At 42.0% G+C, this 26502-nt stretch overlaps 1 protein-coding gene across 3 annotated transcripts in view; it reads right to left on the bottom strand.

Annotated features, from left to right (window-relative positions):
• Positions 1-26502, bottom strand: part of Kcnab1 (potassium voltage-gated channel subfamily A regulatory beta subunit 1) — a 380966-nt gene that overhangs the window by 86634 nt on the left and 267830 nt on the right. For all 3 annotated transcript variants that reach the window (XM_051157257.1, XM_051157258.1, XM_051157259.1), the window contains exon 2: positions 10854-10897. In XM_051157257.1, the coding sequence (XP_051013214.1) occupies positions 10854-10897 (44 nt within the window). The remainder of the gene's footprint in view (positions 1-10853; positions 10898-26502) is intronic.

Here is a 26502-nt window from a genome sequence, read left to right as displayed (position 1 = left end):
TATTACTCTCCAACAACAGATCAGAGTTCTGTTTGGAAAATCAACTTCCTCCTCAGTTAATAGGCGGCACATTATAAAATTATTTTTTCTTATTTTACAATTCTTAAAGGCATGTTTAAATGTTGTCTTTTGGATGCAATTCAAATTATGTCCATAGACAAGTCGTTACTTTACTCTTGAGACTTAGGTCATGCCTAAAATAGGCAATGATACCTACTCACCATATAGTTGTGAGAACTAAATGAGATGATGATGATGATGATGATGATGATGCCAACCAGTATTTTATTTTGAGAACTGATATTGTATCAGTCACCATGAGATGTATTCTGTAGATATCATGCCAGCTAAAAATTGTGACCCCTCTGATGTGAGTTGGTTTATACGTGCTTGGCTTAGGAACTAAGTCCAGGCAGTGAGATCCTACAGCTCACACTGTCACATGCTTTCAGCAATGTGCACAGCAGCACTGAGGCTACGGCCAGAACTCACTGCACGTCACTTTCTTCCTTATCTCCAAAGAGAAATGATCTGATGCAGAAGTTCTATAGGAAGTCACTATTTAGAGACCACAGTGAAAACACAAGTCAGTGGAATATATCATCAATTCTAAAGGCAAACCCAAGTTAACAAAGGTCAGGGAAGGTTGTTATTTATTATGGATTATGAGGTGGGCCTTATGAATAGAAAACATTAAAAGAATTCTGTAATTTTCAAAGTCTTTTAAAAAACTGAGTAAGAATGACCCTAATGGGCTCATATATTTGAATGTTTGGACCACAGTTAGTGGAACTGTTTGGGAAGGATTAGAGGGAGGAGGTGTGGCTTTGTTGGAAGAGGCGTGGCCTTGTTGGAGGAGGCGTGGCCTTGTTGGAGGAGGCGTGGCCTTGTTGGAGGAGGTGTGACACTGGGAGTGAGTAGGCTTTGAAGGTTCAAAAGCCAATGCCAGGCGCAGTGTCTCTCTCTGCCTGCTACCTGCATATCAGAACGTAGCTCTCAGCTACTTCTCCAGCACAACACCTGCCATCCTGACACCATGCTTCCTGTGATGATAATGGACTAACTAAAACTACAAGCAACTCCCCAATCAAACGTTTTCTTCTGTACATTGTCTTGGTCATGTTGGCTCTTCACAACAGTAGAAAATAACTAAGATGGGGCTGGAGAGATGGCTCATTGGATAAGAGCACTAGCTGCTCTCCTAGAGGTCCCAGGTCCATTCCCAGCACCCCACGGCAGCTCACCACTGTCTGTAACTCCAGCTCCAGGAGCTCTGATACCTTCACACAGGTACATATGGCGGCATAATGCAGGCAAGATAAAAAAAGAAGAAGAATTTAAAAAAGAAAAGGAAAGAACTAAGATAAGATTATGCCGAAGGCATTCTCTCTGGTTCTTTGACCTTCATTGTACTAGTGCAAAAGTCCCAGTGGCAGCAAATGACTAGAGTAAAAATAGCTCAGGGAGAAAAAAAAAGATGGGATAAAAAAGAACATCGGCACTCTTGTTTTCTGGGACAAGATCACAAGGGCTGCTAGTGGGCTTATGGTTTAGAAATCTCTTGCCTGGTCCTCAGCTCCATGGCTCTGGTGCCTGTTCCTGACACCTTCCTGGCAAAGCTCAAATGTGGATAAAACCCAACCATTTGGCTGCCCATCACCTATAACAAGGATGCTGGATCTGTGCTGGAAAAAAAGTCACAAGCTGTAGAGATGGACCCTTTTTCCAGCCAGTCCTCCCTCTCTTGACGTTGTTTGTCCTTAACCCTCTGGTCTCACCAGACCTCTTCTTTCAACCTTCACAGATAACAGCCCCCTAGCTCTACAGGGGAAAAAGAACAAAGCTGCAGAGCTACAAATGCTTTCTGTTTCTCACTACAAAATCTACTATCTTCCTAGAGTGGATAAGATTACTGTTCTGCCTAATTCCTCATGAGCTTCCAGCTGCCCACAACTCTGCTGGCCAACAGAGCCCTGCCCCCTCACCTCTGGTGTGCACATATCTGCACTAATTCCTTCCTCCTGAGGGGCTATCTGATCCAGCTACACGCTGGCTTGTCCAGTTCCTGGCCTCCCTTCATGATCCACTTCTCCAGTGATGAAAATGGTGACGACAATAATCATCTCTAAGAAAATCGATTTTCCCCCAAATGCTTTTCTTAGAGCCTGCTTCACGCACACAAAATGAACTACAGGAAGCAGTGCCATCTTCTGCTCCCTCTAGGGACATTGGGCCTTCCCAGGCTCATATGTCTTCCTTTCTTGGGATTGGATGCTTTGATTTTCTTCAGGGATGCCACTCCGTCAGTTATCAGTTATCTCTCATGCACTACTGTTGGTATCATCTGGCCGCCGTGAATGCTTCCCTTCATTTATTTAATGATGAATTTTAAAAAGTGTGTGTGTGTGTCTCTGTGTGTGTGTGTACCCATGAGTGTATGCATGTGTGCACTCACCAGAGCATATGTGTGACAGCACAGTTTTTAATTGCTTCTTTCCTTACTCTTTCCTTGTCCTGACTGCTTTCTACTCTTCTTGTCTGCAAATCCTCTACCACCAGAATGTTCTGTGGCTCCCTCCACTCTCACACAGGGAGCCCTTGAATACATTCTTATATTCCCACAGAACCTCCTGGTTCTCTGAGCACTGATAATGGTGGTGCAGTCCATAATGCGCATACACTGAGCATCTCCCGTGTTCTAGGTATGCGATCTAAGTTGATGATCAAACAGCAAGCAAGTCAGACTGAAAGCATTGGCAGCCTACAGGGTTTCAATATGCAGAGGTGACCCGTGGGGACAATATAGCCCGAGAACCAGGCCCCCTCAGCATTTGCTGTGTGAGGACCCTGACCTGAGGCCTTTCCTCCTACGTTCCCAGCACAGTTTGTCGGTCATCAGACCGTGGACAGATGGAAAGACAAGCAGCGCCCTGGATTCCCCCACTTTACAGGAAGCACTCACTCAGCCTCCAGTCTCCGTGCACGCACAAGGAAAGACACGGGTGGCACGTGTGGTTTCTTCTGAGTAAAGGCTGAAGGAACGGTGTGGTAGAGCCTGTGGTGTGAATGTGAATGTGGGGTAAGGTCAGAGACCAAGAGGGAAAGCAAAGCGAAGCCTGGAAAGAGCCCATTAGTGCTCAGAGCGCCAGGTAACCCTTTCATCCGCTCGCTCCGTCTCTTCAGCCGCAAGCAGTACCCATGGCTTGACTGTCAGCTCTAATTTAGCTTCTGCTTGTTACCTCATCACCCATTTTTCTATAATTACATGTTGGGCAGCTCTTTCTCTTCTCATTTTAATTAGTTGTCAGAAAGAAAGTGAACACTGGCAGTATTTTCTGCTTCACTCTCTTGGAGGCTCTCCTCTGCATGTTTTTATTACCCAGGTGTTAGGATGAGGCTGTTATTTGCAAATGAGCCACTGATCTCATGGATCCTTCAAGACTATTGGGAACATATAGGAAAGGTTATATTAAACAGTCCGGGAAGTATGATAGGCCAGCGGGAAAGGCACTTGCCATTACCTTTGATGACCTGGGTTTGATTCCTGGGTCTTACATGGCTGCCAAAGTCAAGGAGGATTGGCTACTGGGTAAACTGAGGCAGCAGGAGGCGACTGCGGATTGACTCACTAAACTCTGAGCCAATCTCATGTTGAAGAGACAGTTGGAGTTTAGATATGTGACCATGGCTGCCATCAGCATAAGGAAGGCACATAAGCCGGAGGTCTGATTCTGCATGCTGCTCCTGTGTAGTAAATGGCTGCTTCCTCTCTTCAGAAAAGAGTTCCTCTCATTTCTTCTGAGAATGCAGTTTCAGTGGTTTCAAATCCTTCCCCAGCTTGGAGTAATTTTTTTTAAAGATTTTTTTTTTTTTAGTTTTGATTATAGGTACATGTATATGGCTGTGTGGGGGTATATTTGCATGAGGGTAGGTTCCCATGAAGGCAGAGACATTAAATCTGTGTGGAGCTACAGTTAAAAGCAGAGGTGAGATGACATGGGGGGCAGGGGGTTCTGGGAACGGAATGGTGGACTCTTGACTACTAGCCATCTCTCCAGATCTGTTTAGGTGGTACTGGGACTTCATTCATGCTGGGTAAACACTACCACAAAGCCATATCCCAAGCTGTAGTAGTTCTTGGTTGTCTGAAGTCTTTCAGGAATTGGTTCACCAATTGGATACCAATGCCAATCAGATATGAGCAGCTATGGCAGCCATTTTACCACTCTGAGGTCATCCTGATGATGGCTGTCTGCAGCTGTCATCCTCTTTACTGAGCGTCCTAGAAGCACAAACCGTACCTTGCTGGAAGATGATACCCCAAATGATTTACTCAGTGTTTTTTCTTCATTCTTAAAGGAACTCAAATGTACTACAGATTATAATGATTGAACCTGAATTAGGTTTTTGTGCTATAGAAGGTTTTGAAGAATAATCTCTATATGAACATAGAGCAAACACTGATTTGAAATATATATATATATATACATATTATATTATGTATATATAATATATATATATCACATGTTGTGGCCAAGCAGCTGCTAGGTAGAGGGGCTATAGGGAAATATATGGTATCTTCTAGGCAGTGTACGAACAACGAAAAGGCAGGACATCATTCAAGGAATCTGTAAAACCCCAAACATCTTTGCTGGGTAGCATTCTGACTTTGAACTCTTACAGTGAAAGTATCGCCGAATCTGGGTAAGATCCAATTCTGGTTCTGGTTATGTCCAGGGAGCTTTGAAGGTTGTTGCTCACCCCCAATGCTGCACAGGGGTTTTATGTTCTAACAGCTTCTAATTTGAAGCCAGATGCTATTGAAAGTCATACTGAACCTACCTATTGCCCACAAGACCTCTAAGAGCCCCATATGCCTGATGCAACTATGTCTGGGTTTCTTGTCCATTGCTGCGATAAAAATATCACACTAAAAGTAAGGGGAAAAGATGTTTATTTCAGGTCACAGTTCAAGAGTACAGCCCATCATAACAAGTCAAGGCAGCAGGAACCAGAAGCAACTAGTCATATGGAACCTGCAATCAGGAAGCAGAGAGCTATGAATGATAGTACTCATCTCTTTTTCACTCCACTGTATTCAGTCCAGGAATCTTACCCAATGAAGGGGCCCACCCACAGTTAAGGTAGATATTCTCACCTTAATTAAGCCAACAAGACGATCTCTCCAGAACATTCTCAGAGGCTAACAATATAGATAACCCTAGAGGATTCTAGAGCCTTCCAACTTGACATTAACACTAACCATCATGAGCTGCTGGCTTCTCAGGGAGGAAGCCGAGGTCCAGAATGTAGAGTGTGGGTGGTGGTGGTGGATGCGTGCACCTGCAGGCTGCTTGTGGATGCGGCCACTGGTGAGGGAGGATGGTGATGACAGGAGTTGACTTGATTGAGAGGTGCCTTCGGGCATTAGTAAAGCACAATGCTAAGCATGGAGGAGATGGTGTCTCTGGAGGTTATTAGATTTTGAGGGGGGTGACCAAATGCAACGTTGTTAGATCTTAAGGATTGATGTTGACCTATTGATGAGTTAAGAAGTAGACCAATGGCAGGTGTGAAGGGTGGAACCTGGCAGGGGGAATCAGGTGTTTGGAGTCATGTCTTTGGAGCTGTATCTTCCTCTGGCCCTTTGCTGTTGTGATCCCTCTATTTCCTATTTACCATGAAGTAAAATTGTTAGGTGATTTTTTTTCACAGCAGTGAGAGAGGTGAAACAAGGGGCAATGTTGGAAAGTAACAGGACTGCAGCTCTACTGCTGGCTTTGAGTAGGGCATGAGCTTTACCTGAACCTGTTTCTCTCTTTTGAAAGTGGCTGGTCTTTCCATAATAGTGAGTCTCTTACAGCGGTGTTGCTTTTTAGGAAAGCCATGTTTATAAATTGTTACTGTTTCTGCCAATTGCCCAAACATGGGTTCTGGTTTTTCTGTTGTTGTTTTTTTGTTTTTGTTTTTTGTGTGTGTGTGTGTGTGTGTGTGTGTGTGTGTGTCTGTCTTCTCCTGTTCTCTTTTAATCACTGTGTGGAATGTCGGACTATTTTTGTCTGTCAATTGTGTTTTTGGCCCTAATGGACTCTTTCAAGCAAAGGCATGTGGCCAGCAGCAATGTCTATTCAGATGGAGCAGGTTGTCAGCAATTCTTAAGAACCATTTTATCCATTAACTATTCAGTTAAAATCCCATTTGGGTACGGGGCTGGGGAGATAGCCCAGTGGGTAAAGTGCTTGCTGTGTGAACACAAGGACCAGAGTCCAACCTCCAGAACCTGTTTTAAAAGGCCGGGGGTGGGGTATGCAGGTTTATAATCCCAGCACTGGAGAATGAACACAGGTAGATCCCTGGTGGGGGGGGGGGGGTCCCTGGCCAGCCAGTGTAGCCTACACATGCCTTGTGTCGCTGTGCCCACAAGCACACCAACAACCTTGTTGTACATTTAATAACCCCACACCACTTAGATGCTGTGGGTATTTTGGACCTCTGATGCCTCATTCTGTTTGCATTATAACATTTGTTAAAGGTCTTTGAGAAAAGAGATTGCACTTTTAAATGGTTTCTCAAGTGTCTGGAGGTACTTTACAATTGCTTATGACTGGTGTTATAGTAATAGGTGAGGTGGCTAGCCTATTGGTGGCCTTAGCAACAGGAATGGTAACCATGAAGGGTGTCATAAAATAATCCTAACCATGCTTAGGGTTGTGTTACTAAACTATTTTTCTCCACAGATATGATCTCCAAGGTATTTGGTCAATATTTTTTACATCATAGTTCTAAATACATTCCTAAGTGGTGTGTATGTTTCTTGTCTTCATTCTTTCCTTCCTTTTGTCAAAGTAGTCCTTCTGTTTCCATGTCTCATATTTTTCTCTTTTTGAGTGTATGTATGTATTTGTGGTATGCATGCATGTTTGCATGTGTGTAGGTATGCTTCCGTTTGCAGATTCAATGTTTGTGTGTCTAGTGGAGGCTGGAGGCTGTTGTTAAGTGTCCTCCCCAGCTTTTCTCTATCTTGTATATTAAGGCAGCATCTCTTACTGAATCACAAAGCTTGCCATTTGGGCTAGTCTGGCTAGCCAGCTTGCTTCAGGGATTTTCTGTCCCCACCCCATCATGTTGGGGATTGCAGGCAGGCAGCTATGCCCACATGGTTTATATGTGAGTTCTGGGCATACGAACTCTGGCCCTCATGCTTGTGTGACAAACACTTTACCTGCTGAGCCATCTTCCCAAGTGTTATTTTCTTAATTCACTGTATTTTAAGTCTCATGCTACCGAGCAGTTCCTTTCAATAGTGTACAATGATTTACCATAAGCACATTCTCAAGCTTCCTAGTGGTGGTTAATTAATCATTATTGTCAAGTTAACAGATGTTAAAATCACCTAGGAGACATATCTGTGGGTGAATTTGTCTGCAAGGGTGTTTATGAACAGTTTTAATTGAAGAGGGGAGAAGCACTCTTCATGTGGGGGGCACCCTTCCATGGCCTGGGAATCTCAGAATATAAGTCAAGTAAACACTTCCTTCCTGAGAGGGGCTTTGAGTCATGTTGTTGTTGTTTTTAAACCACAGCCACAGAAACAGACACAGCTCCAGCCTCCCTTCTGTGCCATGATGAGCTTCTCCCTTCAAACTATGACCTACAGTGGTCCTACAGTAAGTGTCCTTTTGTCAGGCATTTGGGTGCGTCAGCGAGAAGAAGAGTGACTGATACAGATTATTGGACTGAAAGATGGAAAGATGGTATATAACACCTGACCATTCGGTTCCAGGCCTTCCCAACTGGTTTAAAGGAAGAACGCCGGGGATTTGGAAGCTGTAAACTACAGAGGCTCTATTAGCAATATTCTAATTAGCTAGAGTAGCACACGTTAACTAGAGTTTTATTAGCAAAGAATAATGGACTATTCTGGGATGTGCGCATGTAAGACAGGAATAATAACAGAACTGTGGGCAGAAAAGAATGGGCATACAGAGTTTTAGAAGAGCAGAAGACTCTATTACGAGTTAGGCCACAGCCCACTCATGTTATATTCTGGCAAAAAAAAAAAAAAAATAATCTGACTATATTTTTTCCAGTGTCCCAGAAACTTGAATAAGGCTGAATTAAAAAGTTATGGACTAGCCATGTGTAGTGGCAGCACTTGATAGGCTGAGGGAGGGGAGATCTCTATGAGTTTGAGACCTGCCTAATCTACATAGTGTGTTCCAGGATAATCAGAGCGACATAGTTAGACCCTGTATTGAAAAAGGAAGTAGAAAGGAAAAGGAAAAAAAAAGTTATGAAGCTGGTGGAGGAAATTTCATGAGATCATTACTTCTGGGCTATGGCAGGCTTATTACTCACTTTTCTTAGTCATACGTCTACAGTGACAGAGAACAGAAATGTGTAATTTTAGCAAGGAAATAAATGTGAATGAGTTTAAAGATACAGGCAAAGCAAGGAGGAAAGAAAGCCAGTGTAATGGTTACAGAGATCAGAACTATTAAAGGCAAAAACCTTGAACTCTTCCGCAGGACTGCAATTGAGTGTATCCAGGGCAGGACCCTACCCAGGAAGGTTCCACCATGTGAAAAGACAAATTCATCTGAAAGGAGAGAGCCTGCACTGAGAATTCTACTGAAGGCATTTCCTACTCAAAAGCAACTCCCTAGGAAAGTGTTTTTTCTGGTTTAGCTACTGTGACACACAGTGGCTATGGCTGTGTTAGATGAGGGTGAGGTTGTATCTTGAACCAGAGCAGAACTTGGCAGCATCTTTCAGATGATGCTGGATATTGCAGACATGCAAAATTCAGCAGTTATAGGACTATGGACGCTCGCTTCCAGAAAGCCCCTGAGATGGAACAATGTGTGGTAGGTTCAGTTCTCGCCAAGGAGAACTTCGGAGGTTTCTGCATCAAGCTGTGAAGCTAGAAGCTTAGCATCAGTGGAGACCCTGGGATGTCTGTGGTACCAGGGCAAGGAATAATTGTTCTAAGAAGAGACACTCATTCCTATACTGCCTGTCTCTGGTACTGGGACCTGCCTTAGAGCCCCTACCATGCTGCTGCCTGCCTGCCTGTCGTAATAATGCTGAAAACTCCTTACCCCTAACAAGCCATCACAGTGTCCCTCTTGGACTCACATCTGAGACCTTTTAGTATGGAGTTGCAGGATTTAATTTTACATGTTGGCTGTTAGTCTTGCTTTGGCCCATTTTTTTCCCTTGCAATGTCACCACTTCTGGAGTGGTATGTTTATTTATCCCGTGCTATGATATATTAGAAGTATTAACTTTTTAAAAACTACGGCTTACAGTTAAGAGATTACGTTACAAGGGATTTTGAACTTTTGAACAATGGTGGAATTGTTAATATCTGGGGGACAGGGTGGGGGGTGGGACTCTTGCAACTGGACTAACTTCGCATTGTGAGATGGCCATGGAGGAGGAGGCATACAGGAGGGCGGTGGAAGGTTATAGATAAGTTGATGTTTGGGGTATCAAATTGACAAGGTGATTAATTTTCACTCTAATTAGAGTTAGAATCACCTGAGATGCCCTCTGACATGTCTGTGAGAGCATTTCTAGAGAGGTTTCACTGAGAAGGGACCTCCACCCTGAATGTGGTGTGACACCATCCCGTGGGTTGGTGTCTCAGTGAATAAAAATGAAAAGGAGAAACTGAACTGAGTGATGGGGGCAAAAAGATTCCTTGATCTTGTATTCCTGCTAAGGCCATTTCAGGTTTTAGCTGGAATCTGATCTCCTTGATGGAGAATCCCATGGAAAATTACTCAACTCTATTCTAGGAACCAAAGGTCAGGATGTCCTAGCTAAGGTAGCCTTTGTTACAACTGCTTGCTGTGTGGAACCTCCCCCAGCTAAATGTAGATCTTAGCTGACTGCTTGTGTGGAACCCCACCTCCAACTGCAGCTGCTGAGAAAGATGCCTGGACAAGGTCTCTACCCTTAAAAATCTGTGCTCTGGACTCTTGGGACCATACCTAGGTCTCTGGACACCTGGGTGTGGCCTCAGTCAGCTGGAATAAAGATGTTTAGTTGGCCATATACTATGTTTTAGTGGGCATCTCTGGTAAGTTCCTCATAGCACCAGCAGGCATCTCTCCTTTCTTCCTGACTTTAGTTAGACACAGAGGGAGAAGGGGTGTCGCAACACCATACCCACACTACATTTCTCCAATTGTACAATGACAAGGAATAAACATTTCTGTTCCCAAATGCATCCCCACCCCCTTTTTGCTCAGTCCAGTACCTGCTGCCAAGGAATGGGTCCATCCACAATTGAAGATGGGTCTCCCCATAGCAACAAGTATACTCAAGATAATGCCCAACAGGAATGTCTAGAGGATTATCTTTCATGGTATTCTTGACTCTGTCATTTGAAAACCCTTTGTGTGTGCATTATTTCAGTTTGCCCCCAAGAATTTGAAGCCTATTTTTGAAAGCACATAAAACATTTAACAATATCAGAAACTAAGTGAAAAAAATAGTCAAAGGGAAAGTAAAGATAGATTGGGGGAAAAGAAAAGAATGAAGGCAAGCTAAGGTAAGCACATGAAATGCTTACATCTTGCACACCAGAGACGTAGGAGAGGTACATGGCCCTCCTCCTGTAAGGCTGCTTTCTGTTCTTGCTAGAAGGTGCCCTGAGCATGACCTTCCTTGAGCCTAGAGAGGGGGATGGGCATGCTGGACAAGGAAAGGCTAGAGGGGAAATGGGGCAAAGCAGGCCAGTCTCCTACTGAGATAGAACCCCCACTTCCATCCCATCACTCTCTGGTGTCTCCTTAGTCTCCCACCTTGCCACTCACCCCCCCAGTAACACCCTGAGTACTTACCAAGACCCAAGCAAGAAACTCTGAGTCCTGATTTCCCAAGATTCCTAGAACAAAAACAAAGCAACACAGAATTATTACTTCCACATACGAAGCAGCACACACTTAACCTTGAGCATTATCTTTCTTGACAAGAGCTGAGGCAGAGAAGGAGCCACTTGTGGCTTTGGGCAGTTCCTCTCTTTCATCACTGTGTTGCTTTCATTGCTATTCCACCTTTGTCATTGAGAAACTCAAAATCTCACGCATAGCCTAAGAGCAAAATATCCCCCACAAAATGAGGCTTTTCAATTTTCAATTGTCTTTATTAATTTGACTCTATGTTTGCCGCCATGCTCTTTCCTGTTAGAATGTGCAGTTTTTCTACAGCAAGGGAATTTACCTTTTCCACTAAACCAACTGTCAGTCATTCATCAGAGACATGACACAGACTAAGCACTTAATAAAAGTTGACTTATTGACTGACTTCTAAAATAGAATATTACTTCCAGAAGAACACACAGAAAACTGTCTTTACTATAATGCATTTGTAAACAAGGTTGCATAAAGTTAACCCAGGAAGTTCAGATAACCTTTCAAGAAGTCTTCTTTTGTTCCTCAACAGTTTTCTTTTTTTTTTTTTTCTGTTTCCCTCTCTAGAAGTTCATCAAGAAGAAGACACATGGTTTTATAACTTGCGTAGAGACAGAACCAGCCTTGCAGCATTTATTTTCCTACAAGTCTTTATGGAAATCCAGAATCAACCCATTTCTGTGCTCTCACTAATACTTCTCAGAGAAGACACTGAAATGTCATCATGCGATTGTCTCATAGAACCAGTGCGCAGATCAAACCAAGGGCAAAGCTGAAATTGTCCACAACATTGGGGAAAAATCCCCCTATTCTGACCACACACAGCATGGTTCCTTCCCCACATCTCCTGTGGAGTGAGTCACATAAAACTGCCCATCCGGAGGCACTGGTCGCTTTGCCAGCTTGGTCTCCACATTTTGCCATCTGCTTTGGGTTCTTTAGAGTTCGTAATCAGTACTCTTTACACCATGATTATTATTTTTTTCCTTCTCGCTTTTTATTGTCTATAAAATGCCACCTTTGTGATACGTGTAATTTCATAGCTAGTCAAGTATTTATGATAATACAGAACCGAGAGCCCTGGGTTTGACTCAGTGTTACACTAGCTGAGTGACCTTAGGAAAAAGCTGGGGTTTGATTTCTTCATTAGTAGAATGGGATGTTGGTATCTGTGGCATTCATTTAGTATCATTTCTGTGTGGATGGAATCTGATTAACTATGATAATGCTATACAGTAAGGCAATATAGGAAGCCTGGTGCTTCCTGACTGCTAACTTCTTACAGATGTGGTGTTGAATTTTCTCACATTAATTGGATATTTGCAACTGGAGGGAAACTTGCATATACCCACATGTGAAATATGTTTTGAACTATATTAGATGGGAGAAAATTAATTGGTCATCTTCTATGAAAATGTTTCATAAGACATTGTTCTTTGAATTATTTTGAAATCGTTAAGAGTGCAACTGAGAAATCTTCCTCTTTATTCTGAAGGTCTGCTTATTTACAAATATGGAATCTAGAGCAGAAATAGTTTAACAGGGAGGATAAAAAATACAATATCCAAGATGAAACAAAACAAGAAGTAAAATGTAAGTGAATACCTGAGTCTTCCAGGTAAGATATCCAACACCGATGAATAAGTAAATATTTAATGAGAGGTCACTATGTTCCAGGCACAGTGTTGGGATACAGAAGGGAACAGGGCACAGATGTCTACCATGAAAGAACCTAGAGTCCCAAGGAGGAACAAGGTCGAGCATAATATGTCATCACAGGTCAGTGGCATGTGTCTAGTCACAGAAATCTTTGGGAGTGAGGCGTGGCCTCTCTGTGCTTGTCATGAGGAAACAGGTCTAAACAAGGCTTTTCATGGGACTTTTAAGACCATTTAGTGATTGTGAAAATAATTTGGGAGGGTAACAACGCAAAAGAAACACCCTAACCACAAACCAACCAACAGTGCAAAGCAAATCAAGGCAGCTTTAAGGCTAAGTCTGTAGAGACCAGAGTTGTCCAAAACAATCAAAACGGTAAGTTGGTGTGACTGGACACTTTCTGAGCAAGAGCTCCCCACCGAGGTAGAGAAGTGCCCTATTTTTTTTTTTTTTACAGTCATTAATGTGAATTTATTGGTATATGGACTAAAATAATATATTGCGTACAATAGCAAATGAAGAAATTTGATTTAGAATTAACATTGCTAAAGATTGGGTAATTTGTTTTCTTTTCTTTTTTTTCCAGATACTCAATATTTTTTTTTATTAATTTATTCTTGTTACATCTCAATGTTTATCCCATCCCTTGTATCCTCCCATTCTTCCCTCACTCCCATTTTCCCATTATTCCCCTCCCCTATGACTGTTCCTGAGGGGGATTACCGCACCCTGTATATGCCTATAAATTTCCCCTATTTTTCTTATGATGCTGATGTAAAACACCTACAGATCAGTCAGCATGCAAGACCGCTCTAGAGAACTGTCAGCAAAAACAAATTGCCAAATAGCAAGAAGTGAGCATGGCCCAGTTCCTTACCATTGCTTCTTATACACAGAGGGCAGACTTTCTGAAAATAAACGACTTAGAAAAATGTGGAATGTAAGGAAAGTTCAATTATAGACAAACGCTGGTCCAGTGGTAACAGGCCCTGCCTGGGTCCCAGTTGTTTTGTTTCTCTCGACTGTTTAATTTCTACCACATTCTCTAAATATTTTTTTTTATTTTTCTACAGAGAATGGTTACTAACCATATGTGGTCACTTTAAAGTGACAGGCATTTTTTTTTTATACCTCCGAGGGTTCTAAGTCTTTCAATATATTGTTCTCAATTTGTCCATTTTCAAGATGTAAATCACTCTTGGCACATGATGACGCTACTCACTCTGCAGATGGAGAAGACGGAGGGAACTGGCATTCATGCAGGGCATGGAATCCCAACACCACTGCAGTTATCCCACGTGGCACAACAGCATCTTCTGGCCGCTGTCCATTGATGTGAGTCCCAAATGTGGGAGTGACCAGCTACTGTAACCCATATAAACTCTGCTAGATGACAGAAGCCCAAATGCTTGACCCAAAGAGCCTTACATATACCATTTTGTTTTTTGTACATATGGCCACAGCATTAAACAACCAAGTGCACGCGTCACGTTGAACTATAACAGATCACCGGGATCCACTCTGTCACCAGGTGGAATTTTCACAAGCACACCATGATCTCTTGTGACATTATGTAGCCAAATGACTTCATAGGATTTCATTTTATTTCTTAATTTCTCAGAATTCATGCGTGAGGCGACAGAGAACGCCTTAGAGCACATTGGATGTCCAACTACCTTGACTCCCTCTCCCATTTGATCCAAAATAGACTTGCCGTGCCGGTTTCCCTATTTTATCTGTGTCAGATACGCCAGAAGGAAGTCTCACCACGTTCATTTTTAGTATCTGTTCTTGTTCGACTCAAAAATAAAAGCTCCTCTTTCGCAGGTGAACCCGGAATGCTCTAGTGCTAATATTAGGAACAAATGACATCACTATGGGGACGCGGGCCACTTAGTTCTGTCAGTCAAGTTTTTTGGAAACCCCATCTTAAAGCTTCAGTAAAATTATCTGGAGAGAGGTTCCAGCTTGTGGAGGACTGGAAGGTTTGGCTTCCGCTTTCTTTTGGGACGGAGCTGCCCACTCAGTGAACACACGACTGAGCTTATTCTTGCAGTGGCTAATGCCCTCCCCGTATTGTTTTTATGGTGCACCAAGCTCTTTTTGGCTTTGAAGGCAATAATAGAATAGCGTGAACTGAAATGAAGCATCATCTCGGCACAGTGCCTGCCGTGTTGCCGCTCTCCAGCTCCTAATTCCTTTGCAAACCAAAGATGCTAAAAGCAGAAGATTAGCAGCCCAAATGTGTTGTTTTAAATTGCCAGATCCTGGATGACTGTAGCTCAGATATTATTCACAGTTTGAAACTATTAGGCAGGGAGGAGTAGCTAGCTAAAATATGTACCTTGCGTTTGACCAGGAAAGAAGTGTGTTATGCTTGACAAACTCCCCCCCCCCACACTTTTAAAGGATGTCCCAGTGGCGATGGACTGAAAGCATATGGAAGAGGCTCCAGTTGCTGTGTAGGTGGCGGACACAGTCGGCTGTGACCTGGTTTTCATGTGGCCAGATCGCTATACTGATGATGACATCATTTGCTATCTCTAGCTCCCCATCTCTCTGACCCTCCACACTACACTCTGCAATGTGCCATGCCTTCCCTGGAAATTACTAATGTACATTTTGTACATTTAACTTTTTCAAACACACAAAGCAAAAACAACAACAACAACAACAACAAGAATGATAACAACCCCAAAACAATCAAGCAAACAAAACCCCAGAATCCAAACTGTCTTCATTTTTCAAGCAAGGTGGTAGTGAGGATCATACGATACATTTCAGTATTGGAATGTGACTACAATCAGTGAGTAAGAGAATACTTGGTGATGGTCCTCTTGGGAGGACCACAAGCCACACGTACATTAATCACAGAAACTAACGAGTACCACAGGACAGTGGTTCATAGTTATCTGTAAGCAGCAACAAAGTAGATGGTTCGCTCGCCCTCCTAGATTCCATAAAGTTTAAGCTACTGTCAGCTGTAAATTCTAGCTAGATTGTTTTCTTGGAATGAACAAAATCATCCATTCACCTGTATCATAAAAAAAAAAAAACAGTCTAGAGGAATATAGCAAAGAAAAAATTTCTATAATTAGTTCAAAAGAGATGTATGGTGGCCCAAGCTTGAATACCAGCGCTCAGGAGGCAGAGGCAGGTGGATCTTATGGAGTGCAGGCAAGGTAAGGAGATGGAGTGTTTTAAGTCTTCAAAATAAAAATGAGGGAGAAGACTTACCACATTTTATATAACAAGCCTCGATTCCAGGTAGGGATAGCGTTTAGTCAGGTGTGAGGTAAAAAGGAAAACTGTAGCTGTATCTTGGAAGCTTGTCTTCTGACAGGAAGCATGCTTTTTGTCATTGGGCACCCTTGAAGCCACAAACAGATCCTTCCCACTGTATCAGAAACTAAGGCTCCAGTGCACTTTGCAGTTGTTACCCAGGAGCTTAACAACCTAAATGGCTTTGACTTTTCAAAACACCATTTGCATTGCGGTATGCTATTTACCCTCATACCCCTTTGTGGGCCTTTCTGGAAGATAGTGGGAAGAGGCACCCTAAGGAGGAGACTGGGTGCACCATTAACTGGCTGGAAGAGAAAAGAGGTCACTTTATGAATATGCCACTCTCCTTGTAAACAGTCACAAATCTTTTTAGAAATCGACAACACAGAACCCACTATGCTGCTATTGGCTCCTTCAGGACAGAACAGCCCATTTCTCTCCAGAGTACTTGCTTTTCTTCATTAAACTTCTGAAACTGTCTTGAGCAAATGAGAGGAGGCTGAGTAGCAGGTAGCTGCTGACCCACGGTACTTATGTCATAGGTGGGGAGAGATGCAGGAAACTGAACTGACCATTCGATTATGTTATCCTAAAATATCTCTGACTTGAGGATGTCTCTGCAATTTGAGTCCTCGTATAATGGACCTGTCAGGTAGTGGTGGCACAAGCCTTTAATGGCGGCATTCAGGAGGCAGAGGCAGGTGGGTCTCTGTGAGTTTGAGGCTGGTCTGGTCTACAGAGCAAGTTGTTGGCCAGCTAAAGCTACACAAAGAAACCCTGTCTTGAAAACCAAACCAAAACAAACCAAAACAAAACAAACCAAAACAAAACAAACCAAATAAACAAAAAGAGTAACTTAAGCGTATATTTTTGAGCCAGGTGCAGTGACACACAGCTGTAATCTCAGCACTTGGGGAAGCAAAGGCACAAACTCTGTGAATTTGAGAGTTGCCTGGTCTACAAAACGAGTCCAAAACAACCATGGCTATCCAGAGAAACCCTGTTTTGAAAAACCAAAAAAGTATAATTTTTGACACATATCTGAGCATTACACAATCACAAACTGCCAACTGGTTAGAGAACTGCTCAGGAAAAGAAAACACAGATCAGTGTCAGTGTTAGCAGTTTGCCCTGGATGACACTGTCTTCTGCCCCAGTGATGTTTACCTATGTTGCAGGATAGAGTTTCCTAAACTCTTCTGGTTTTGAGGGCTCATGTCTGATTCATGACTTGATCTTTGCTCACATAAGCTCTGTGAAATGTTTCTAAGGTTCTTAACAATTACAACAATAAATAAAAAGGTAGTGTAATAAAAAAGATAAGCAGAAAATTGTGGGGTAAAGCCCACGAGGCCTCATCCTACACAAAGAAGTACAGGCAACTAAGGAATGCTGAGAGTGAGAAAGATAGTCTTCCCCAGGGAAGAGTGCACCAATTGTCCATGGAATTCCAAATGGTCCGCCCTGAAACAAATATACGAGTAACATTGTACAGACTGAACAGGGTGTGTGTGTGTGTGTGTGTGTGTGTGTGTGTGTGTGTGTGTGTGTGAGTGTGTGTGTATGAATGTAGCAACAATTAATGAAAATGGAGGGCATGAAGTTGAAAGAGCATGGAGGTAGGGGTTGAGAGGAGGAAAGGAAAAGGAGAAATGATGTAATTATAATCTCAATTTAAAAAAAAAAGAAGAAAGATTGTGATTGGTGGAAGACAGACTAATTGGGGCAGTCAGGAAGAACTTTTTTTAGGGATGTGACACTTAAATTTTGAGCCAAAGGACTCAGATTAGGTAAGAACACTTGGCTTCAGAACCCTTCCACTTGCTCAGTTCTGAGCCCAAAGACCCAAGACACTGACCCCCACCAACCCCCAGTGCTGTGCCCTGCACCCACCTTAGGTGGATAGCCACTCACTTGTGCAGGCCACACTAGCCAGAACAGGTAAGAGGCTTACCTGCCCTCTGGAAGCTGCCCATTCCCTTGGTCCAGAGCTCAAAGTCCCAAGTCACTGACACCTTCCCCAGCCAATGTCCATCCCCACCCCAACATGGCAGGCAGATACCTCCTGCTCACGTGCAGGTCATTCTAGTCAGAAAAACAGAGATCCTTTGCTGGATGGAAGACCATACTAATTACCAGATGTCCAGCTTCCAACTTTGATGGAGACTCCCTTCTGGTCCAGGGGTCATGCCAACCACCAGAAATACACACCACAAAGACCATAAAACCAGAGAGGAAACAGAAATCAAGAAATTCCTAGTCAACAAAGCAAACTCAGAAATTGGCTTTTAGACCTATACTAATCCCAAACCCAGATGCCCAGACACCAGCGTAAGAACACAATTAACAACCTACAAGAGTTTATGTCAGAATCAGAGGTCAGCTATTTTACTAAAGCAACCCCTGAATATTCCAACACAGCTGACCCTAAACTTATGGAAATGGTAGAGGCCCTTAAAGAGGAAGTGAATAAATCTCTTATAGAAAGCAAAAAAGACATAGGTGAAGGAAATGAATGAAACTGTTCAAGGCCTGAAAATGGAAATAGAAGCAATAAAGAAAACATAAACCAAGGGAATCATGAAGATGAGAAACCTAGGTAAGTGAACAGGAATTACAGATAAAAAAAAAATCACCAACAGAATACAAGAAATGAAAGAGAGAATCTCAGGCATTAAGGATATGATAGAAGAAATTGATACATTGGTAAAAGAAAATGTTAAGCCTAAAAAGCTCTTGACACAAAACATCCAGGAAATGCGGGGCACTATGAAAAGGCCAAACCTAAGAATAATAGGAACACAAGGAAAGAAGAATCATAGCTCAAAGGCTCAGAAAATATTTTCAACAAAATCATAGAAGAAAATTTTCCTAAACTAAAGAAGAAAATCCCTGTACAATTCCAAGAAGCATACAGAACAACAAATAGATTTGATCAGAAAAGAAATTGCCCCATTAGCACATAATACTCACAACACTGAGCATGCAGAACAAAGAAAGAACATTAAAGGATGCAAGGGAAAAAGCCATGTAACATGAAGGGAGAGTTATGAGAATTGCACCTGACTTCTCGACGGAGACTCTAAAAGCCAGATGTGTTGCAGACTCTAAGAGACCACAGATGCCAGCCCAATCAACCAAACTTGAAATCACTACAGATGGAGAAGACAAGATCAATTGACAAAGTCAATTTAAACAGTATCTGTTCACAAATCCAGCCCTACAGAAGGTACTAGAAGAAAAACTCCAACTCAAGGAAGTTAACTACACCCATGAAAACACAGGAAATAAATAATCTTACACCAGAAAAAACAAAGCAAAAGAAGGGGCACACACACACACACACACACACACACACACACACACACACTGCCACCACCACTACCACCAAAATAAAAGGAATTAATAATCATTGGTCATTAATATCACTCAATATCAATGGATTCAATTCTCCAATAAAAAGACACAGTTGAATAGAATGGATATAAAAACAGGATTCATCCATCTGCTTCATACAAGAAACATACCTCAACATTGAAGATAGACGTTACCTCAGAGTAAAGACTTGGGAAAAGATTTTCAAAGTATATGGACCCAAGAAACAAGCTGGCATAGCTATTCTAATATCTAACAAAATAGACTTCCAACCAAAATTAATCAAAAGAAACGGGGAAGAACACTTCATACTCATCAAAGGAAAAAAATTCATTACAAGATGTCTCATTTCTGAAAAATCTGCCCCAAAGGCAAGGGCATCCACATTTGTAAACAAAACATTACTAAAGCTTAAATTACACATGGAACCCCATAAATTAATAGTGGGAGACAACAGCTCACTGTCACCAATGGGCAAGTCATCGAGACAGAAACTAAAGAGCCAAATAATGGAACGAACAGACATTATGACCCAAATGGGCCTAACATATTTAGAGAACATTTCACCAAAACACAAAAGAATATACCTTCTTCACAGTACCTTTCTGAACTTTCTCCAAAATTGACCACATACTTGGTTAGAAAATGGTACTCAACAGATACAAGAAATTTGAAAAAAACCTCCTATATCTTATCAGACCCTATGGATTAAAGTTGGATTTCAACAACAACAGAAACAACCCAAAATCTTCAAACTCATGGAAACTAAATAACACTCTACTCAATAACTACTGGGTCAAGGCAGAAATAAAGAAATTAGAGATTTCCTAGAGTTCAATGAAAATGAATGCACAGCATACTTGAACTCATGGGACACAGTGAAAGTGGTGCTAAGAGGACAGTTCATAGCACTATCTGCCTTCCCAAAGAATGTGTAGAGATCTCATACTAGCAACTTAACAGCACACTTGAAAGCTCCAGAACAAAAAGAAGCAAACATACCTAAGAGGAGTAGACTGCAGGAAATAATCAGACTGAGGGCTGAAATCAATAAAATAGAAACAAAGAGAACAATACAATGAAACAAAAAGTTGATTCTTTGAGAAAATCAACAAGATTGATAAACCCTATCCAAACTAACTAAAACATACAGAGAAGATATCCACATTAACAAAACCAGAAACAAAATGATACATTGAGAAAATACAAGGAATTATTAGGCAATATTTCAAAAACCTGTACTCCACAAAATTGGAAAACCTAAGATAAATGTACAATTTTCTTGATAGATACCATTTATAAAGTTAAATAAAGATCAGACTATCTATCTATCTATCTATCTATCTATCTATCTATCTATCATCTAGTTATTTATTATTTTATTTAAGTAATTTATTCAGATTACATCTCAATTGTTATCCCCTCATTTGTATCTTCCCGTTCCCCCTTCCTCCCTCCATCTTTCACCCTATTCCTCTCCCTTAGGTCTGTGACAGAAGGGGACCTTCTCCCCTACCATATGATTACAGCCTATCAGGTCTCATCATGGTAGCCTGTTTACCCTTCCTCTGAGTGCAATCAGGCCTCACCACCAAGGGGAAGTGTTCAAATGGGGGGCACCAGAGTTCATGTCAGAGTCAGTTCCCGCTCTCCACACAACTGTACAATTGTATGGTTAAATAGACCTATAACTCCTAAGGAAGTAGAAGCAATGATTAAAAGTCTCCCAACTAAAAAGAACCCAGGCCTGAATGGTTTTAGCACAGAATTCTACCAGACTTTCAAAGGAGAGCTAATGTTAATATTCCTCAAACTATTCCACAAAATAGGAACAGAAAAATTCTTGCCAAATTCACTTTATGTGGCCACAGTCACCATGATACCAAAACCACACAGGATTCAACAAAGAAAGTGAATTACAAACCCATTTTCCTTATGAGCATCAATGCAAAAATATTCAATAAAATACTTGCAAACCAAATCCAAGAATGCATCAAAAAGATCATCCACCATACCAGGTAGGCTTTTTCTCCTGAGATGCAGGGATGGTTCACCATATGAAAATCTGTCAATGTAAATCACCAAATAAACAAACGTAAAGAAAAAACATATGATCACCTCATTAGATGCCAAAGCAGCTTTTGACAAAGTTCAACACCCCTTCATGATAAAAGTCTTGGAGAGATCAAGGATACAAGTGATATATGCAAATATAATAAAGACAATTTATAGCAAGTTAATAGCTAACATTAAATTAAATGGAGAGAAACCTAAAGCAATTCCGCTAAAATCTAGAACAATACAAGGCTGTCCCCTGTTTCCATATCCATTCAATATAGTACTTGAAGTTCTATCTAGAGCAATAAGACAACCAAAAGAGATCAAAAGGAAACAAATTGGAAAGGAAAATACCAAAGTATCATTATTTGCCAATGATATGCTAGTATATATAAGCAGTTCCAAGAATGTTTACCAGGGAACTATTACATTTTACAAACACCTATAGCAAAGTGGCTGGATACAAGATTAACTTGAAAAAAATTAGTAGCCCTCCTACGTACAAATGACAAAAGAGCTGAGAAAGAAATCAAGAAACAACATCCTTCACAATAGCCACAAATAATATAAAATATATTAGGTTAACCCTAACCAAATAAGTTGAAAGACCTGTGGAATAAGAACTTCAAATCTTTGAAGAAAAGAGCTTAAAGAAGATACCAGAAGATGGAAAGATCTCCCATGCTTGTGAATCAGCAGGAATAACATAGTAAATAAAAATGTCCATCCTGCCAGGAGCAATCTACAAATTCAATGCAATCCCTATGAAAATTCCAACAAAATTCTTTACAGCCATTGAAAGAATAATATTCAAATCCATATAGAAAAACCAAAAAATCCAGGAGAGCTAAAACAATCCAGTACAACAGAAGACCTTCCTGACTTCCTGAGTTATCACCATCCTTAATTTCAATCTCTAAGATAGAGATAAATAATGGCATTGGTATAAAAACAGACAGGTTGGCCAATGGAATCAAATCTACACTCCTATGGATACTTGATCTTTTGATAAAGAAGCCAGAATTATACAATGGGAAAAAGAAAACAACTTCAGCAAATGGTGCTGGTCTAACTAGATGTTTTAATGTAGAAGAATGCATATAGATCCATATCTATCATGCTGCACAAAACACAAGTCCAAGTGGATTAAAGACCTCAACGTAAAACCAGATACACCAAACCTGATAGCTGAGAAAGTAGGGAATGACCTTGAAAGCATTTGCACAGAAGACAATTTCCTGAACAGAATATCAATAACACAGGCATTAAGATTAACAATTAATAAATGGGACCTCATGAAAGCTTCTGTAAGGCAAATGACACTGTCTAAAGGACAACACGGCCGCCTACAGAATGGGAAAACATCTTTACCAATCCCACATCTGACAGAGGGCTAATATCTAAAATATATAAAGAACCCAAAAAATAGACATCAACAAACTAAATCATCCAATTAAAAAATGGGGTATAGGCATATACCCAAAGGATGCTCCACCATACAACAAGGACATTTGCTCAGCTATGTGTATAGAAGCTTTATTCATAATAGCCAGAAAATGGAAACTACTTAGATGTCCCTCAACCAAAGAATGGATAAAGAAAATGTGATAAATTTACACAATGGAATGTTACTCAGTTGTTAAAAAAATACAACATGAAATTTGCAGGCAAATGGATGGAACTAGAAAAAAAATTATCCCGACTGAGATACCCCGGCCACAGGAAAACAAACATGGTATATATTCACTTATAAGTATATATTAGCTTTAAAGTAAAAGATAATCATACTATAATCCACAGAACCAGAGAGGAGTCAAAGGGGGACACATGGATCTCCTTGGGAAGGGCTTATAGAGTAGATTTTGCATGTGGACTGGGGGCCAGTTGGGATGGGAACAGGAGAGATTAGGTGGGAGGACAATGGAGAGAGGGGAGGGGGAGGGACTGGGAGAGGCAACTGGAATTGTGGGATGAGCTACAAACATAGTACAATGGAAATTCCGTAGAATTTAGGAAGGTGACCATTGATAAGACTCTTCATAATGGAGGATATGGAGCTTGAACTGGCCATCTCCCGTAAGCAGGCAAGACTTCCTGTGGAGGGATTAGGACACCAACCTGCCACAAAACCTTCAACATACAGTATGTCTTGCTTGTAAGACGTGCTGTGGTCAAGGTGGCACAGAAATTGTGAGAGTAACCAACCAATGACTGGTTCAGCTTGAGACCCATGCCATGAGAGGGAGCTCACCCTGGAGGGCCAGGAACCAGAGCTGGATAGCCCTAGAGATCCAGGATAGAACCAAACAGGACTGGCAAAAAAAAAAAAAAAAAAAAAAGTCAATGAAATGATTCTTAATGATACTCTGATGTACCAGCAGACTGGAGCCTAACATAATTGTTATCAGAGGCTTCATCCAGCACCTGATGGACACAGATGCTGAGACCTACAGCCAAACAGCAGGCAGAGCTTGGGGGAAACCTTTGGAAGATGGGGAGAAAGGATTGTAGGAGCTGGAGGGGTCAAGGACAGCACAGAACACACAGAATCAACTAACCTGGGCTCAAAGGGGACTCACAGAGACTGGGAAATCAGGGAACCTGCATGGGTCTGACCTAGGTCCTCTGCATATAGATGATTCTTGTGAGCTTAACTTTCTTGTGGGACTCCTAACAGTGAAAGCAGGGGCTGTCTCAGACTCCTTTGTCTGCTTTTGGGACCCTTTTCCTCCCACTGGGTTGCCTCATCCAGCCTTAATATGAAGGGAGGTGCCTAGTCTTATTTAAACTTGATGTGTCATGCTTTGTTGATATCCCTGTGAGGCCTGCCGTTTTCTGAAGAAAAAATGGAGGAGAGGAGGGGGGAGGGGGGAGTGGAGAGAGGGACTGGGAGAAGAGGAGGGAGGGGAAACTGCAAAAAGGAGAAAATATGAGGGAAGACAAATAATTAGAGCCAAAGGAGCTTACTGGATAAAGCCGGGGCTAACATTCCAGCATGGGCAAAGACTGAGGCTGGAAGAGGCATTGACGAGGTAGACTTTTAGAGCAGTAGAAGAAAAGATGGTTAAGGCAAGAAGAGTGACTCCAGATGAGCGAGAAGATAGAAACCAGATCTAACAGAGCTTTACCGATGACGGTGCAGGCTCTGGGGTGACTACGTATGAGCAACTCTTGAAAAATAGAAGCAGGGGAAATAGGTCCAAGGGAGGCGTGAGAGGAGCTAGGAAGCTACTTAGGTAGGTCTGAAGAGAAGTGATGGTCTCAGTCAGACGTGCAGTGATTGACAAGGGAGCCTGCAGGTGTTTGTGGATAAAAACCCCTAGGACTAACTGATGAAGTCGAATGGGGGAAAAGGTGTAACTGAGCCATTCTCAGAGTTGGAAAGCCGGGTAAAGAGGGTGCTTTTCACCGAAGTAGGGTGTGCTTCAGTTAATAGTCTTAAATGGAGACACAGAATAGCTTTAACCTTCCTTAGCACATGTGGGGATTGGCGCATCCATGAGACCGTCAAGTGATTTGCCGGAGCCCAGAGTTGGGAGAAGACTTTTGTGGAATTAGGACTAAGCAGCACCATGGTCAGAGACAACGCTAGGGGAAGCCACATCCACCACTCTGACAAAAGGATGCGTGGGGGTTTCAGGGGCTTCAGTTCTGTGGGCAGTGGAGAGGAAGGTACATTAGCAAAGGAAACGAAGAGAGGGAAAAGTGGTGGACCAGGAGAGTGTCTATGCGGGAGGCAATGAGACTGCCTCAGTGGGAGTAAGTTGGCAGCTGTGCTGCAGGCTGCTAAGAGATCAAGAGAAAGAGTGGAGAAATGTCAATTTTGAAACAGCATGAGGCCCGCTACTCCTAGTCTCCAGAAGAGCCCTTTATTCTGGGCTCTAGGCAGTGGGCGTGTCAATCCCCTGGTGCCCTAAGGTGGTTAAAGGGGAGCATGGTACTGGATCTGGCAGAAGGCTGACTCCATTCCTAACGTGATTCATTTGCTTTGCCCACTGATCCTTTTAACTGAATTTTGGCCTCGATGGACATGTGTCCAATCATTGCAAACACCGTGAATAAATTGTATGTGAATTTATTCATCTAGAGTCCTCAGGCAATGAGAGCAAAAGGTTGAAAACAGGATAAGGGAGGCAAAGGAGGCAGTTCTGAGAAGTAATGTGGGGCTGAAGGTGTTAGCACCATGTTTCCACAGCCCCAGGAAGGATGAATGGAGACGGGCCATGCAATTGTGTGCATATCGATATATACAGTGTGGGGGTATAGGAAATGTCTGTCTGGGTTTACTTCTCACTTATGTAAAAGCTACATAGTGTTTTTTGTTTGCTTGGTTTTATTTTTTCACATCAGAAACATCCCAAACATCAGGAAAATTGGCAATGAGTGACTTAGTCTTAAATGAGACTCAAAAATTCTATCTTGAGGCTGGGCGTGGTAGCACATTCCTGTAATCCCAGCACTCAAGAGGCAGAGGCAGGTGGATTGCTGTGAGTTTGAGGCCAACCTGGTCTACAAAGCAAGTCAAGGACAGCCAAGTCTACACAGAGAAACCCTATCTTGAAAACCAAAACCAAACAAAAACTTCCCTCTTCAAGGCACATACTTTGGGGGAACCAATGAACTTGAATGAAAATTAATAAAAGCTTACTTGTTTTGCTAAGTTTTAATGGCATTTCCTTCCATTATGAATATAACTGAGAAAGCATGTAAGTACACATATGATCCGTGACTTTGCTACCCATGGAAACTATGGGTAATTCCTTACCATATGTCTGTTGTGTCAGATCTCAAAGAACCACACTCACCATTTTATACTCAGAACCACTTAGAAATTGTGACAATCAACCTGCCTTAGAACTTGTCAGCTAATACTTCAATAAACAAGTACACATGTTCCTAGGTCACAAATTTCATCTTAAAATATTTTGAAATTTAATTGGAATTCTATATACTTGATATTGGGTGTTTAAGAGTTCCTTTTCTGGGGTCTGTAGGTTTCCGCACGGCTGTGGAGGCATTTCTCATATAGATGGAAGTTGCTATTGAATCCCTCATGGTGTGTCCATGCATCTGTTGCAGAGGATATGAACTTACAAGTATCTTTGTGTGTGTGTGCTCATGTGTGTATAGGTGCAGGTATGTGTGAGTGTGCAGGCATGTTTGTGTATGTGTATGGGAGGGCCAAGGACACCTCTGAGGCTTG

The sequence above is a fragment of the Acomys russatus genome, chromosome 15, assembly GCF_903995435.1.
Source record: "Acomys russatus chromosome 15, mAcoRus1.1, whole genome shotgun sequence".
NCBI lineage: Eukaryota > Metazoa > Chordata > Mammalia > Rodentia > Muridae > Acomys > Acomys russatus.
Note: the sequence above shows the minus strand (reverse complement) of the source record. Positions and strands in the feature narration are given on the sequence as shown.